We start from the raw sequence: 15,793 nt of genomic DNA, 5'->3' as shown, positions 1-15,793 counted from the left end.
ATTACTTTTTGAAATTTGTTTAGACTTCCTTTATGGCCTGTGCATGGTCAGTTTTCATATTCTTTAGTTGTTAGGTGTAGGTTCTATATAAGCCTGTTAAATCAAGTTCATTAATTATGTTGTTGTCTAAATATTTACTGATGTTTTTGTCTTGTTTTGTTTTTTCCTTTAAATAAAATAGAGTCTCACCCTGGCTGGTCTCAAACTCTTGGCCTCAAGTGATCCTCCTGCTTTGGCCTCCCAAAGTGCCAAGATTATAAGCTTGAGCCACTGTGCCCAGGCCCTTTATTTCTTTAAACATTTTATACAAATTTGTGCTCTGTAAATGGTCTTTGCGGGTCTAAAATCTGATGCTTCTTCTAGTGGCTTCTGTGTGTGTGTGTGTGTGTGTGTGTGTGTGTGTGTGTGTGTGTGTTTAATGAATTCATATTTGATCAAACTTAACCTGTGGAAATCCTGGGGCCCATACTGGATTGCTCCCCTTCAGCAAGGTTTTACATTTGGCTCTTGCTGGAATCAGGATGCACCTCTGTCGTAAGAACACTTATACAACTGTCGGAATTCTTGTGCTGGTGTCTGCAATTACCACCTGCCCTCTCCTTAGGCTTCATCCTTTGCCAGCATCTCTGGCTCATATATTTGCTTATAACTCACAATTCAGATTTTTGCCACTGGAGTTTTTTAGTTGATTGCTCATTTTTTTTTGGACTCTGGCGATTTCTTTTACTGTCCTGAAAGTCCAGTTGCATTTAAGAAATATGTTTATCATAATTTGTTCAGTAGTATTGATGTGGAAAGGCCATTTGGAATATCCAATCTGCCAGAAGTAGAAGTCCATCATTCAGGTTTGACACGTTACAAAGCTAAATTTCCTTTGTGTATTTTTCTGTTTTTCCTTTTGATCTAACGCTAATTTACAGAAAGTGAAAATCATTTAGATAAAAAAGAAGAACTAATGACTAAAAAGGAACAACAAGGTAGCAGAAAAGTTAGCTCTTACCCGCAGATACGCTATCAATTCCTCACACTGCATCAGTCCCCCTCTTGAAATAGTCATGTTCTTGGAGTGACTTGGGGACCTGCTGTAGAGAAACAGTGCTCGTCGAATTGCTCCCTTTTGCTTGAGTTTATCCAAAAGAAGTTCCACCTGGAAATCTATGTAAACCAAAGGATTTATAACCAACATATTCTTTATGGACACCTATCTATCCTACTCTAGAGTTTTCATGTAAACAGAGATCTTTATTCCTTAAGAAGTAAATTGCTTCTAATTAATTTAAAATGTCATTACATTGTAATGAGACAACATATTAATTCTTAAAAAATATTTAATAATAATTAAATAATTAATCAAACTTTCCCTAAAGTAATGTCATAAATAATTCCCAAAAAAATGATAGTAGTAAGCCAATTATCAGACAGGAGAAATGCTATCTTTTAATTTAAGCTGAGAGGAGGAAATCCAGAGGATGAAACATGTGAATTAAGACTTCCACCATAAATTCAAGTAGCAAGAGTCTTGCTGATTTTGATTAAGAAGTATTTGCTCATATGTACTCATACCATCATATTAAACACTATGATGAATGAACAGTTTGCCCCACTTGAAACTCCTGCTTCCAGTGAAGCTATCATATCAAACTGTCAGATGAATATGCCTTCAGGAAGCAAGTGATCAAACAGAGTTAAATACATCAAGAATCATTGTAAAACAAGGATGTAGCAATTAGGATTACTGCCTTGTAAGATTCAGTTCTTTAAATAGTTTCTTAAGAGAGTGCAAATCTTTAAAACCAGAATTCGCGTCACAAGTTTCTCTAAAAGGTGACCTTTATTTCAAATTTGGGTGAATACCCGGGGTTATTTTGCTTCATGTTCTCTTCTACTAGGCCATATTGACCTCCATGCTGTTTCTCAACCACTGAGCACATTTTCCGCCTCAGGCCTGCTGAAACTGCCAGTTCCTCTGTGTCAAACACTCCTCCACACATCCCATAGCTCCCTCATTTCCTTCAGGTCTCTACTGAAAAGTTGTCTCCTAGGGAGACCTTACTTGGCTGCCCTATGTAAACTTTCACACACAAACACACACCCAACAGTTTCAGTTTCTTCTCTGCTTTACTATTATTCCTTACCACTTGCCATTAACATACTGACAAACCCTGGCAATAATTATTTAACACTCCTATCTTGCTCTCAGGACCACATCAACCATTTTAGGAAAAGAAGAGTAGAGTTTGCTGTGTGAATTAAATTGCATGACCAAAACTTTTTCTCCTCCTTCTCACTATTTCTAAACCACCTCTACTCCTGAGATGGCTTGGGGCTGCTCAAAGACATAAAATACAGACTTTTCAGCAAATCATCTACTTATAAACCATAATATTCATATTTCCCCAGAGTTCATTATGTCACATTCGTAACTGCTTAAACTTCTAAAGGTCATATTTACCATTCTGTGGGCTATTTAGCTCATAATGTCCATAAATAAGTGTATTATTTTTGAATTAGCTTAAGGGTTATCAAAGAATATAATTATGTTGAAATCTTAAATGTCTTTAAGCATAAACATTCAAATAAAAAATTATAATAACAATTCAAGTAACTATTTGAATATCTTAAAATATTTTTTAAGTGCTGTGTATGCAGTATCATTAAAATAATATTATTTTTCATAGAACACTTACTAAGTTTCCTGGGAAGTACTCCTTTGCCATCTGCCTTTAAGCAGAACCTAACATTAAAACTGTGGAAAAATAAAAAACATACATAAATTCTATAATTCAGTTTAGACATATTTTTATTATCACCCACATCTCATATTTCTAACACATAGTTTGTATTGTGAAGCCTTACATCTTTCTTCATGTCTTAATATTATTCTAAAAACATGAAACTATATACACTAACCTAACTCATCCTTCAGTAATTCAAGCACATTTCCTTTCATGGTACCTTGATGAGAAAAAGAAAAATAATGTCCTAACTTTCTCTCAAGCTTATAGAACCTATTGATAAATCTAAATGAGGGGTATGACAGTTCAGATTTTTTTTTTTTTTTTTGAGACAGAGTCTCACTCTGTTGCCCAGGCTGGAGTACAGTGGCACGATCTCGGCTCACTGCAACCTCTGCCTCCTGGATTCAAGCAATTCTCCTGCCTCAGCCTCCCAAGCAGCTGGGATTACAGGCATGCACCACGACACACGGCTAATTTTTGTATTTTTAGTAGAGACAGTGTTTCACCATGTTGGCCAGGCTGGTCTCAAACTCCTGACCTCTGGTGATTTCGCACGCCTTGGTCTCCCAAAGTGCTAGGATTACAGTGAGCCACTGTGCCTAGCCAACGGTTCAGATTTTAAAAACTGTCTCATTGATAAAAGGACCCACCAAAACTTTCTTTAATTAGCAACCTCCTTTACAGCAGTGTTCTTCACAATTTATTAGCAGGTTTTGAAACCAGTTTAATGGGTTGTGTTCAGCATCTTAAGAAAAATTTTTTAATAAATAAATAAAACTGATTTAGGTATCAAAGGTAAGTACGATTTTCTGAAATGCTTGATTTAATTACTTTTATGTGTTTATAATGAAAAATGTATTTCTTACTATGTGCCATACTCAAAAATCATATGATGTTACTACTCTAGTTAGTGCATTTGAAGCCTTTGAATTACTAACATAATTAGAAGCAGATTATTGGCAACTTCACAGAGGTATGCAGGGTAAAAAGCAGTAAAACTTACAGCAAAATCTTGAAAACAACTTCATTGCCAGTTCAATAAAAATGACCAAATATTACTGAATTTTTTAATGTGATCCAATTAAAGAAATGAAAATTTCAAAATTTTAATAACTATAACAATAATTCAAAAATATTCAAAAACAAATTCAGGAACAATATCTTTAATTGGCTCTTTTGAAGTAAAACTTTTTTAGGTACCAGTCATTTTCTCCTTGATCATAAGTTCTCTGCAACTCGTCTGTGTAAGTAAGGAACATGAATAGTGTTTCCCAAAGTGGGAACTCATGAATGACTACTCATGGTGATTTTGGTAGTATATGGGTCAAGATTTTTTTAGTTTTATATTTATATTGATATGTATGAGAAAGATACTGGTTTCTACATTTTGCTTTTAAATACTGTGAAGTAAAGCACGAGACAACTTAAAAAATATCTATAATGAAAATAGAGCAAAAATTACTGAAGTAGCATACAAATGACAAAGATGAGAGAAAGAATGGAGTAGAGAAGAATTCAGACATTTAACTTATGAAAAATTATTATATTTTTCTTTGGAAACTAGTAAAGGAATAAGCAGAAAATTAATATATTAGAGCAAAATAATTTTTTTCATACAACTGTTCATAGATATTAAATCAGAAAAACAAGATATCTTTTAAAAATTTAAGTGTTCATGGGCCTGTTTGGAATTACGTATAAATGAACTGAGATCTTATTAGCTTTTCTTTCTTTTTGAAAATATTCATTGACCATGCATAATTCTTTAAAAATTAATTTCATACTAATTTATAGAGTATCTTTACGGCCTTTAGATATCCTTTTTGGAGCACTATTTCTATAATCCAATTTATAACATGAAAATAGAGTATAAGGCCAGGTGCAATGGCTCATGCTTGTAAATCCTAGCACTTTAGGAGGCTGAGGCAGGATGACTGCTTGAGCACAGTAGTCTTTGAGACCAACCTGAGCAATATAGGGAGACCCCATCTCTAAAAATATTTAAAACATTAGCTGGGTATGGTGCCACACACCTGTAGTCTCAGCTACTATAGAGGCCAAGGTGGAAGGATCACTTAAGCCTGGGAGGTCGAGGCTACAGTGAGCCATGGTTGTGCCACTGCACACCAGCCTGGGCAACAGAGGCAGACCTTGCTTCAAATAAAAAAAGAATAGAAAAAACAGTATACTCACAGAAACTGTTTTAGCAATATTTCAGCCCTACCACCTTCATTTTCAATTGTTCTTACAATGCCTGAACAATAATCACAATAATAACTATTATTAAACAAATACCCTTACCAGGAAACTTTGAGAGCTGTTCCAGGCAGTGAGCAGGTTTTATTGTCTTGATTTAAAATGCTAGGGTACACTTCAAGACCAGCATTTACAGTGATAACTGGCCTGGCCCTAGGAGGGGAAAAAAAGAAGATGAAGTAAAAAATTATTTAAAAAGTTAGGTTGATTGAAATATTTTTGGTTCATATTCACTACATATATAGTACCATGTCTACTAAAAGCATTGTTTGTAATAGTAAAAGGAACAGGAACAACATAACCGTAGGTGATCAACTGTCTTAGTTGCCCAGAACTGTCCTAATTTTAGCACAGAAACTCCTGCATCCTGGGAAATCGCTCAGTTCCAGACAAAGTGGGACAATGGCTGGCCTATATGAATTCAGTCACTAAAGCAGAATGGCTAAATAAGTTGTGAGATATCTACCGAATTCACTGCACTACCGTGGAAAAAATGAGTGGGATGACCTCTAAGACATAATCAACATATAGTTTTAGTGGGAGAGAAAAAAAAACCCAAAAAGTACAAAGGATGTCTACTGATATACATACATACATACATAATATGATGCATAGAATATTTCTAATAGAACAAACAAATAAATTATTAGCTGGTGTGAGGGAAAACTTTTTTTTATATACCCTTCTTATAGTGTTCGCATTTTTACCACATACATTATATAATTAACAGCAATTTTAAAAACTAAAAACAATAAATTAAAATAAATACAGTTTTCCTGAGTTCAGATACACAGGTTTAAATCCTATATAAAAATACAGCTGGCTCAAGTCAATGTGCCTGTCTCAAAATGATAAATATCTGAAATCAGTTAAGTATTGTATAGTTACAATTAAATTGACCCATCGCAAACTCCGCTACACAGCACTAATGTTAGTGTTCCTGCCATGTATAAACTCAGATCATAGATATATAAACATCTTAACTACTTGGGATGCCAACTGATATTCTAAGTCATGAGGAATTGATGAAATACAGAGAATAACTGGGGATATATAAGAAATTGGGAAATAGAAATATATAAATTCATACATATTGCTCTAATAAAAATATTCATTTGGGGTTTCATTACATACTGACCTTGTGGTCAGAGAATACCAAGACATAAGCATGAGGTTAATTTCCTGCTTCTTATAGGAAAATGTAAACCCAGACAATTTTTAGAGAGATTAAAACTACAGGAGAATACCTTTGAACATAATTTAAAAGACAAAGAAGGGGCGGGCATAGTGGCTCACACCTGTAATCCCAGCACTTTGGGAGGCTGAGGCTGGTGGATCACTTGAGCCCAGGAGCTCAAGACCAGCCCAGATAACATGGCAAGACCCTGTCTCTACCAAAAATACATAAAATTAGCCAGGTGTGGTAGTGGCACATGCCTGTAGTCCCAGCTACTCGGGAGGCTGAGGCACGAGAATCACTAGGACCTGGGAAGCAAAGGTTGCAATGAGCCAAGATTGCACCACTGTACTCCAGATTGGGCAAAAAAAAAAAAAAAAAAAAAAGAAGTTCTAGTGTTCAATAACACCGTAGATTGACTATAGTTAATAATAATTTATTGTACATTTCAAAATAGCTGGCTGGGCACAATGGCTCATAACAGTAATCCCAGCATTTTGGGAGGCTGAGACGGGTGGATCACTTCAGGCCAGGAGTTCAGGACCAGCTTGGCCAACATGGCAAAACCCTGTCTCTACTAAAAATACAAAAATTAGCCAGTGTGGTAGCATGTGCCTGTAACCCCAGCTACTTGGGAGGCTGAGGCATGAGAATTGTTTGAACCCAGGGGGCAGAGGTTTCAGGGAGCCGAGATGGTCCCCCTGCACTGAAACTCTGTCTCCAAAGAAAACAAAAGATCAAAATAACTAGAAGAGAGGCTAGAAGACAGGATTCTGAATGTTCCCAACACAAATAAATGATCAATGTTTGAGATGATGAATATCCTAATTACTCTGATTTGATAATTACATTGTATGAATGTATCAAAATATCACATGTACCCCATAAATATGTACAATTATTACATACCAATAAAATAATACTATTTGCCCGTAGCAAATCATGAATAGAAAGAACAAATTTTATCATTATTTCAAAAAAATTAAACTAAAATTCAAACACTGACACTTAATTAAAAAACGTTCAAATAATTCAGAATATTCCTATACCGCGGGATACAGAAAATGCTCACCTGTATAAGATAGCTCGATCTACACCAAAAGCTCCTACAATTAAGTCTTAAGAAAGAGTGGAAAAACATGTTAATAATGATAATGGTTTTTAAAATGTATATACCATTCTATAAAATTTTCAAAGAACATAAAAAGGCTTGAACAAATTCTCAAAACTATTAAGAGGTTGTAAGACATCATATAAAAGTCTAAAATATATGAAAACTGTAAACAAACTACCACCAGTGGAAAATGCTTATCATAAAGCAGACTTTCATCTAGGTGGATATAAATCTTTTAAATGAATATTTAGTAAAAAGTAGCAATGATAAGCATACACCTGCCAAACATACATACTGCCAAAGGAAAAAGCTTTATAGATGCCTGTGGATTTTACAATCTTACTATAAAATTTCTTTTCTATTTTCTATATATAATGCGTGTGTGTGTATATATATATATATATATATATAAAATACAATAGCAGATAGCACTCGAATCAGCAAGAATGAAACCCATTAGTTTTCATATGCCACAGGTTCAACTGGTTCACGATTCAGAAAAAGTCAAATGAGAGCTCTATCTCACAGTATACCCAAGCTAAATTTGAGGAAGTCTTTTCTAAACAGAAAATCACATGAAAAAAAACATAAAAACAGATTAAATTACATAAAAGTTTAAAACTTTATGCTCAAAATGCAAATTTGACAAACTAGAAAATACATAAGAGTTAAGAAGTTAATATTTGCAACATTTAAGGCACTGTGAAAGTTTAAAAAAAATGAATGAATGAAAGAAAAGCAAAATGCGATCCCAGTAGCAAAGAAGAAAAAAGACACAAAAAGGAAATTCACAGAAGTAAATGTGTGTATATATATATACACACAAATGAAAATGATTATTTTTACTAATAATCTAATGTATAGTTAAGAATCAACCTCATAACTATACATTAGATTATCAGTAAAAATAATCATTTTTATTTATGTATAGTTAAGAATCAACCTGATGGCCGGGCGTGGTGGCTCATGCCTGTAATCCCAGCACTTTGGGAGGTTGAGGCAGGCAGATCACGAAGTCAGGAGTTCGAGACCAGCCTGATTGAGACCAGCCTGATCAACATGGTGAAACCCCATCTCTACTAAAAATACAAAAATTAGCTGTGCGTGGTGGCGCCTGCCTGTAATCCCAGCTACTCAGGAGGCTGAGGCAGGAGACTCTCTTGAACCCAGGCGGTGAAGTTTGCAGTGAGCTGAGATCACGCCACTGCACTCCAGCCTGGGTAACAGAGCGAGACTTCGTCTCAAAAAAAGAATCAAACTCATGCCTTATTTCTAGAATCACAAACTGTTAGTTAAAATACACTGTCCACCTGTTATACAGTTAAAAATTATTTTAAAAGAAGCACAAGTATGGGAAAACAATGACTCATTTACTGCTGGTGAGTGCTTTAAAAAGTTGACAAAAACCTTCCTGTGGAGGGAGTGGGATGGTAACTTGACCATGTATATTAATAACTTTAAAAAAAGAAGTGCACACACTTGACACAGTGATTCTTGAATTTTGTCCTAATGACATAATCAGAGATATGCAAAAGAATTATAAAGAAAGATAAAAATGCCACAAAAAAAGGTAAATAAGATATGATGCAGCTATTTGTTACAATGGGAACAGAAAATTCATGTTTTAGAAGAATAATAAAGAAATGTTTCTGAAACGTTGAATAAAACACTATGAATAGCATATAAAAGCATGATTTCCTTTTTAAAAAAATGTGTGTGACTGCACAGGAAAAACATTGAAAAGATATGCTTTGATGTATTTTCTAAAAGTTCTATAACAAATATATTGCATTTATAACAAAAAACTCTAAAATAATACTAATTTATGAGAATCCACTTCATGTCTTATTTCTGGAAACAGACCAACATACTTGTATACTGAGCTCATATTAAGTGTTTCAACACAAAGGTCATCTAAATTTTCTACACTGTATTTCATTTAAAGAAAAGATCTGTTTTGATCCTAGATCCATTTATAATGCTCCAAAGTGTATAAGAACCAGAAAAAGGTCTTGCTTGCTCTACTGGACCCATGCAGTGGGCAACCTTGGGCAAACTGCCTTTCTCAGTCTCTTTTTACATTCAGAAATGGTATAATAATGAGCTATAAAAATGAGCTTATATTAACTCATGTATTAATGGGAGAATTAAATAAAATAATATACTTGAAAAAAAAATCACAATGAAGGCCGGGTGCGGTGGCTCACGCCTGTATTCCCAACACTTTGGGAGGCCATGGCAGGTGGATCGCTTGAGCTCATGAGTTCAAGACCAGCCCGGGCAACATGGCAAAAACCACTCTTTACAAACCATGCAAAAATTAGCCAGGCATGGTGGTGCGTGCCTGTAGTCCCAGCTACTCATGAGGCTGAGGTGGGAGGATGGCTTGAGCCCAGGAGGTGGAGGCTGCAATGAGCCAAGATTGTGCCACTGTACTCCAGCCTGGGCAATAGAGACATACCTTGTCTTAAAAAAAAAAAAAAAAATCACAACTATTAGTCAAGTACATACATTCTACATAATTAAAAAAATAAAAAAGATAGCTAACATTAAAACAGCTTAGAATAAGCATTTAACTTTTGTTTATAACTTCTGTAATACTCTTCTCATTTCATTAAAGACTACAGGAGAAACTCAGAGTACAGTGTACACTCCCAGGAAAGAGAGCTGACTTTTCTTCATATACCCTTAGGTGATGGGAATGATGCCTTGAATATTTTAGAGGTTTGATCAACATATGAAATACTGAATTGCAATAATTTATAACATAAATCAAGAACAGTAACTAATACTATTTGCTATTAGGACTGAAAAATCTAAGGGCTCTATGTGTTGATAAGAAAGCACCTGGATATCCATTTTTGTCTATATCTGTGGCTCCTTTCATTGAATATCCAAAGCTTGGTGGCATGCTTCGAGCAGCCCACTGCCCTTCAAGGATTTGAGATGGGACTGCGTTCAAGCCTGTTGATCTTCCATTGAAGATATAAACAATTCCTTTTTTATCTTCACCCCCATATGGAGCAGCAATTGCAATATCTGTGGGGAAAAAAAGAGGAGGGGGAAGGAGAATGACAGAAGTAAGGAGGAGGAAAAGAAAGGGAAGAATGAGGAAGGAACGAGAGAAGGGGGGAAGAGGGCAAGGATGAAGAGAAGAAAGTTTCAGTACTTGTAATTATTTGCACAGATCTTAATATTTATAGAACCCATTTATCATGATAAATACTAATTCAAAGTTCAGTAGGGTACTCTTTATCCATAAGCAATAATCTAATTCAAGGAAACTCAAGCAAAACTGTACAGAAAAGACATTAATTTAGAGCCAGATAATCTGGCTCTGACCTTAAACAAATCACTTAAACTTTCTGGACCACAAATGCTTCCTCGTTAAAACTAGGGGTAGGGGATGGAGGAGGACACATCAAAAGATTCATCTAAAGTTTATTTTCACTCTCAAAATTCTAGATAATTTATTTATGGATGGTATTGTTTTTTCTGAACAGAAGCCAATCTGCTCAGAAATTCCTAAGTTGTGACTTCATCTTGATCTTGCTCAACTTACACTGAAAGAAGATAAATGAATAACATTTTAAATCTTTAAAAAACCCCAAACACCAAATTATCTTTTCTACCTCTAAAATGTATTACCAATCTGCCCACTTCTCTCTCTGCTGCTGCCACCCTAGACAAGTCATTGCCACATTTTGCACTTAAACAGCCTTTTTTTCTTTTCTTTTCTTTTTAATTTTTGTTTGTTTGAGACAGAGTCCTGCTCTTTTCCCCAGGCTGGAGTGCAGTGGCACAATCTCGGCTCACTGCAAGCTCCACCTCCTGGGTTCGCACCATTCTCCTGCCTTAGCCTCCCGATTAGCTAGGACTACAGGCGCCCGCCACCATGCCCGGCTAATTTTTTCTGTTTTTTTTTTTTTTAGTAGAGACGGGGTTTCACGGTGCTAGCCAGGATGGTCTCGATCTCCTGACCTCATGATCCACCCACCTCAGCCTCCCAAAGTGGGGGGATTACAGGCGTGAACCACCGCGCCCGGCCTTAAACAGCCTTTTAAGTGGCCTCCCACTTCTACTCTTGCCTGTAACTTTCTCTTCAAAAGGGCCAAACATTCACCATATCATGTCACACCCATCCCCATCTTAAAATCCTTCAAATTAGTTCCCAAAGCATTTAGAGTAAGGTCTAAACCCTTCCTGGTATTTCCATTGTTTACCATGCAAATCTCATTCCTCTCCCCATCCCCACCCCCACGCCATCCAGTTTTTTACCCTTATTTACTCTTCCCAGCAATCCTGGCCTTTTTTTCTGTTTATTAAACACACCAAGCTAGTTTCCAACTATGGGCTTGTATTTGCTATTCTCTCTGCCTTTTGCTCCAGAGCTTTTACAACTCTATTCCTTCTATTTGTCCAAATGCTAGATCAATGTCGTTCTGTCATTAGATCAGCTGTCATTCTGTCAGCAAGCTATTCCCTAGCCACCCTACGCAGCAGTGCGCCACCCCTCTTGACCCCCTACTTTCTCTATCACCCTCTCTATCCCGAAACTCTATTATATTACCTTGCCTTCTAAAAAATCCATCATCTTTATCACTATCTGGATTTCCCCATTGTTTACTTATTCTATGACTACACAAAGTAAGTAAGCTATAGAACATAAGCTTCATGAGACCAAGGACATGTCGTACCTTGCTTATCACAGACCCTACGTACCAGTCATAACAAATTGCCTCAATTTCCTTAATGTACACGAGCTGTCTCATAGCTCCTTAATAAGCCATGCCTCTTTGTCTCATGGCTCCCCTGAAACATCAACGATACCTTGATCACTCATCCTTTATATGAGACCATTAAGCCTGGGATCTCAAACACTGTGATGATCACATTGAGGTGCTTTTTTTTTTCAAACATATATGCTGCCCCCATTGGATGCTGAGTTTCTTAAAGACATGAGTAGACTCTGATTTATGCTCATTTTCACCACCTAGAAGAGTGCCTGGCCTGCAGTAAACACCAACTAAGAATTTGTTATCCTTAAAAATGAGTACCTAAGTTATGTAAAAGTATTCTTTTTATCCTTTTTTAAGCCTTAAAGGTAAATCGGCTGGGCGCAGTGGCTCACGCCTTGTATTCCCAGCACTTTCAGAGGCCGAGGTGGGTGGGTCACGAGGTCAAGAGATTGAGACCATCCTGGCCAACATGATGAAACTCCATCTCTACTAAAAATACAAAAATTAGCCAGGCGTGGTAGTGTGTGCCTGTAGTCCCAGCTACTCAGGAGGCTGAGGCAGGGGAATCGCTTGAACCCGGGAGGTGGAGGTTGCAGTGAGCCAATATCGTGCCACTGCACTCCAGCCTGGCGACAGAGCGAGACTCAGTCTAAAAAAAAAAACAAAAAACAAAACAAAACAAACAAACAAAAAACCCAAAGATAAGCATAACTTCTCTACTGACATATGCATTAATAAAGTATTTATTAAAACAGGCTGGCCACGGTAGCTCATGCTTGTAATCCTATCACCTTTGGAGGCCGAGGCAGGCAGATTGCTTAAGCCCAGGAGTTTGAGACCAGTTTTGGCAACATGGCAAAGCCCCATCTCTACAAAAAACACAAAAATCAGCCATGCACAGAGGCGCACATTGGTAGTCCCAGCTACTTGGGAGGGTGAGGTATAAGAATTGCTTGAGCCTGGGAAGTCGAGTCTGCAGTGAGCTGTGATTGTACCACTGCATTCCAGCCTGGGTGACAGAGCAATACCGTCTCAACAAATAATAAAGTATTTGTTAAAACATAATTTTGCAACAAAAGATGGCTCCAACGTTGAGTGACTGTTTAATAAAAATTATCTGTAACTTTCCTAAACGCTTCATTATTTTATACATGTTAATCATCTTCTCTCTTCGCTATCATCTGTCGAGTCTGGAAAATCCTACAAATTCATGCAATTGATTTCTTCCTTTGATCATTTTAGATGCTCTTTCCTGCTTTTCTTTTTTTTCCTCTGCTTTTTCTGGAAAAGTACTGATAAAAAACTGTACATAATTACCTTGGGGCTATATAAAATTTTGGAACATAACTTTATTGTTTTGTTTTCAATATCCCTCTTGATGATGCCTAGGGTGGGGGTAGGTGGAAAGAGAGGAATATAGGAATACAGGAACAATGGCACTTAATGTCTTCATGTGTGAACAACAACAAAAGATCTAACATAACTAATAGAACATATATATGTATAATGTAACTATATTTACACATATGTACTAAATACTATACATAAATACAGCTCAGATAATTTTTCACTAAAGACATCATCATTCACAATCTACTATTTGCTAGAGTAAGACCCAAGGAGAAACCTTGGGAGACCATAATCATCCTCTATGGATGATTTTATCTATATTTTAGCCCTTTGTAAAATCATTGTAAAACTTCACATTTTTTAAAGCTGTTGTCTATATTTGTTCTACTGACAGACAACACATTATAACAAAAACTTAGAAAGCTGGAAGAGATGTTGGCTACATCATAGTAATGAGAAAACTTTCTTTAAGGTAACTGGAATAACATCAAGACAAGGTGAAGATCACACATGACCAGGCTTCCCAGAAAACCTGGGAGACAGAGGCCCAGCTACATAGCAAAGAATTCATTAACTTTATTCATGATGGAACCTCAAACTTAGCCCTGTATTTCCTATGTAGTTTTTGTTATGATTAAGTAATGATTTGGTCTGTTATATAGTGTTCTTTTCACATTTTATTATGAACTTCATACCATAGCTCCATTTGATTTATGCTAAGTTCTCTTTGTGGTAAAAATCTTTAAGCCTCTATTTTAGGTAGCAGATGTACCTCTGAGTAGATGTTCCCTACCACTGAAACTTCTCCTGTTGGCCCAGGCACAGTGGCTCACATCTGTAATTCCAGCACTTCGCACAGCCAAGGCAGGAGGATCACTTGAGCTCAGGAATTAGAGACCAGCCTGGGTAACATGGGAAGACCTCAGCTCTACTAAAAAAAATTAGCTGGGCTAGGTGTTGGGAGCCTGGCAGCTACTCAGGAGGCTGAAGTGGGAGGATCTCTTGACCCTGGGAGGTTGAGGCTGCAGTGAGCCATGATTGCACCACTGCATTCTAGCCTGGGTGACAGAGTGAGACCCTGCCAAAAAAAAAAAAAAAAAAAAGAAAGAAAGAAAAGAAAGAAAAAAGAAATGTCTAAGGTTAATCTTCCAGATGACACTTCTAGTAAATGACAGCACCTACCCACAAGACAGGTGTGAAATCTTGAGGGCAAACAACATTTACCTTTCCACTACTGTTTGAGACATACAACAAGTCATCTGTATTTTTAAAGTTTTCTTCTTAATGTATACCTTTCCTTTAGGTTTTAAGGGGGCATAGGCTTACTATACTGTTGATTACACAAACTAGTTCAACTATCCATTCTGTGATCTCTAGAAAGGTTTTTAACAGATTTAAAAAAAAAATCTTGGTAATTTGTAACCTATATTTCATGTTTCTGAAAAGAGTTCTAAAGTAAAAGCTAACTTTGCTTTTTAAAGATATCGACAACTATTAAAATGGTACTACTATAAAAGAATAGGCTTATACTTTTAATATGCCACCATGAAGGGAGATATAACATCCCTTAGAACATTCTGGACAGCTACAACAAAGTTATGGCTTTAAAAATATTAATGGCAAATCATACCTTTGAGGTATGCATTAGTTAGCATTGCCTTGACAATGTGCCTGGAAGCATTTTTTTTTTAACACTTGTAGCCAAATGAACAGAAGAGGGCACTGCTGCTAAGCAGGATGCAGAAATACATAAAGCCACCAGCTAGCAGAAGGCACCAGGGTAATGAAGGTTCCTTTCAGAAAGTAATCATTCTGACCTTCTAATTTGAGGCCAAGTGAATAATAACTCATGAGAGTCCATTTTTGAAATCTTTGCTCTGATTTTTAAAGAAAAATAGCAAACTGTCTTTAAATTTGGTGTGTTACTCACTTACACACAATCCACCTTTCCAGGAAGGAGATTTGCTCGTGTAGACTTCTACAGATGGACTTACAGAACTTTTCCAGGTGGACACAGATAATCAGGGACCTGTAGCTGCTAAACTTTGATCTTACCATTGAAACCATCCTGGTCCAGATCTCCCAAAGGAGCTATGGCACTGCCAAACCGTGCAAAGACCTCAAATCCATTCAGCTTTGTCGTCTGGAAGTCTCCTGAAGCTCTCTGTAGAGACACTGAGACCTGCCCCACCTCTTGGAGTTTGCCATCAGAGCCACGATCCATGAAGAGAGGTGCTCCAATAAACACATCTGCATAACTAGAAGAACAGAAACTTCTCACCAAAGCAAGAACAAATTTCATGTCTTAGTAGGCATTTTCTTTCTTACTACAACTCACTTTTCCTCTTTCTGCATCTCTCACATCCCCAGTGAAACACAAAATGATTACCAGAGCACTCATTTCAAATTCGAAACTTCC

The 15,793-nt window shown here is 36.6% G+C and overlaps 1 protein-coding gene across 2 annotated transcripts in view; it reads right to left on the bottom strand.

Annotated features, from left to right (window-relative positions):
* The window catches only part of ITGAV (integrin subunit alpha V), a 91,830-nt gene that overhangs the window by 23,487 nt on the left and 52,550 nt on the right, over nucleotides 1-15,793 (bottom strand). For both annotated transcript variants that reach the window (XM_031008551.3, XM_055380357.2), the window contains exons 12-17: nucleotides 15,430-15,632; nucleotides 10,133-10,324; nucleotides 7,244-7,289; nucleotides 5,040-5,147; nucleotides 2,688-2,746; nucleotides 1,001-1,155 (exon numbers count right to left, since the gene is read on the bottom strand). In XM_031008551.3, coding sequence (XP_030864411.1) covers nucleotides 1,001-1,155; nucleotides 2,688-2,746; nucleotides 5,040-5,147; nucleotides 7,244-7,289; nucleotides 10,133-10,324; nucleotides 15,430-15,632 — 763 coding nt within the window. The remainder of the gene's footprint in view (nucleotides 1-1,000; nucleotides 1,156-2,687; nucleotides 2,747-5,039; nucleotides 5,148-7,243; nucleotides 7,290-10,132; nucleotides 10,325-15,429; nucleotides 15,633-15,793) is intronic.

Source organism: Gorilla gorilla, chromosome 11 (assembly GCF_029281585.2).
Source record: "Gorilla gorilla gorilla isolate KB3781 chromosome 11, NHGRI_mGorGor1-v2.1_pri, whole genome shotgun sequence".
NCBI classification, from domain to species: domain Eukaryota; kingdom Metazoa; phylum Chordata; class Mammalia; order Primates; family Hominidae; genus Gorilla; species Gorilla gorilla.
The sequence above is the reverse complement of the archived record's forward strand: the minus strand, read 5'-3'. Positions and strand labels throughout refer to the sequence as shown.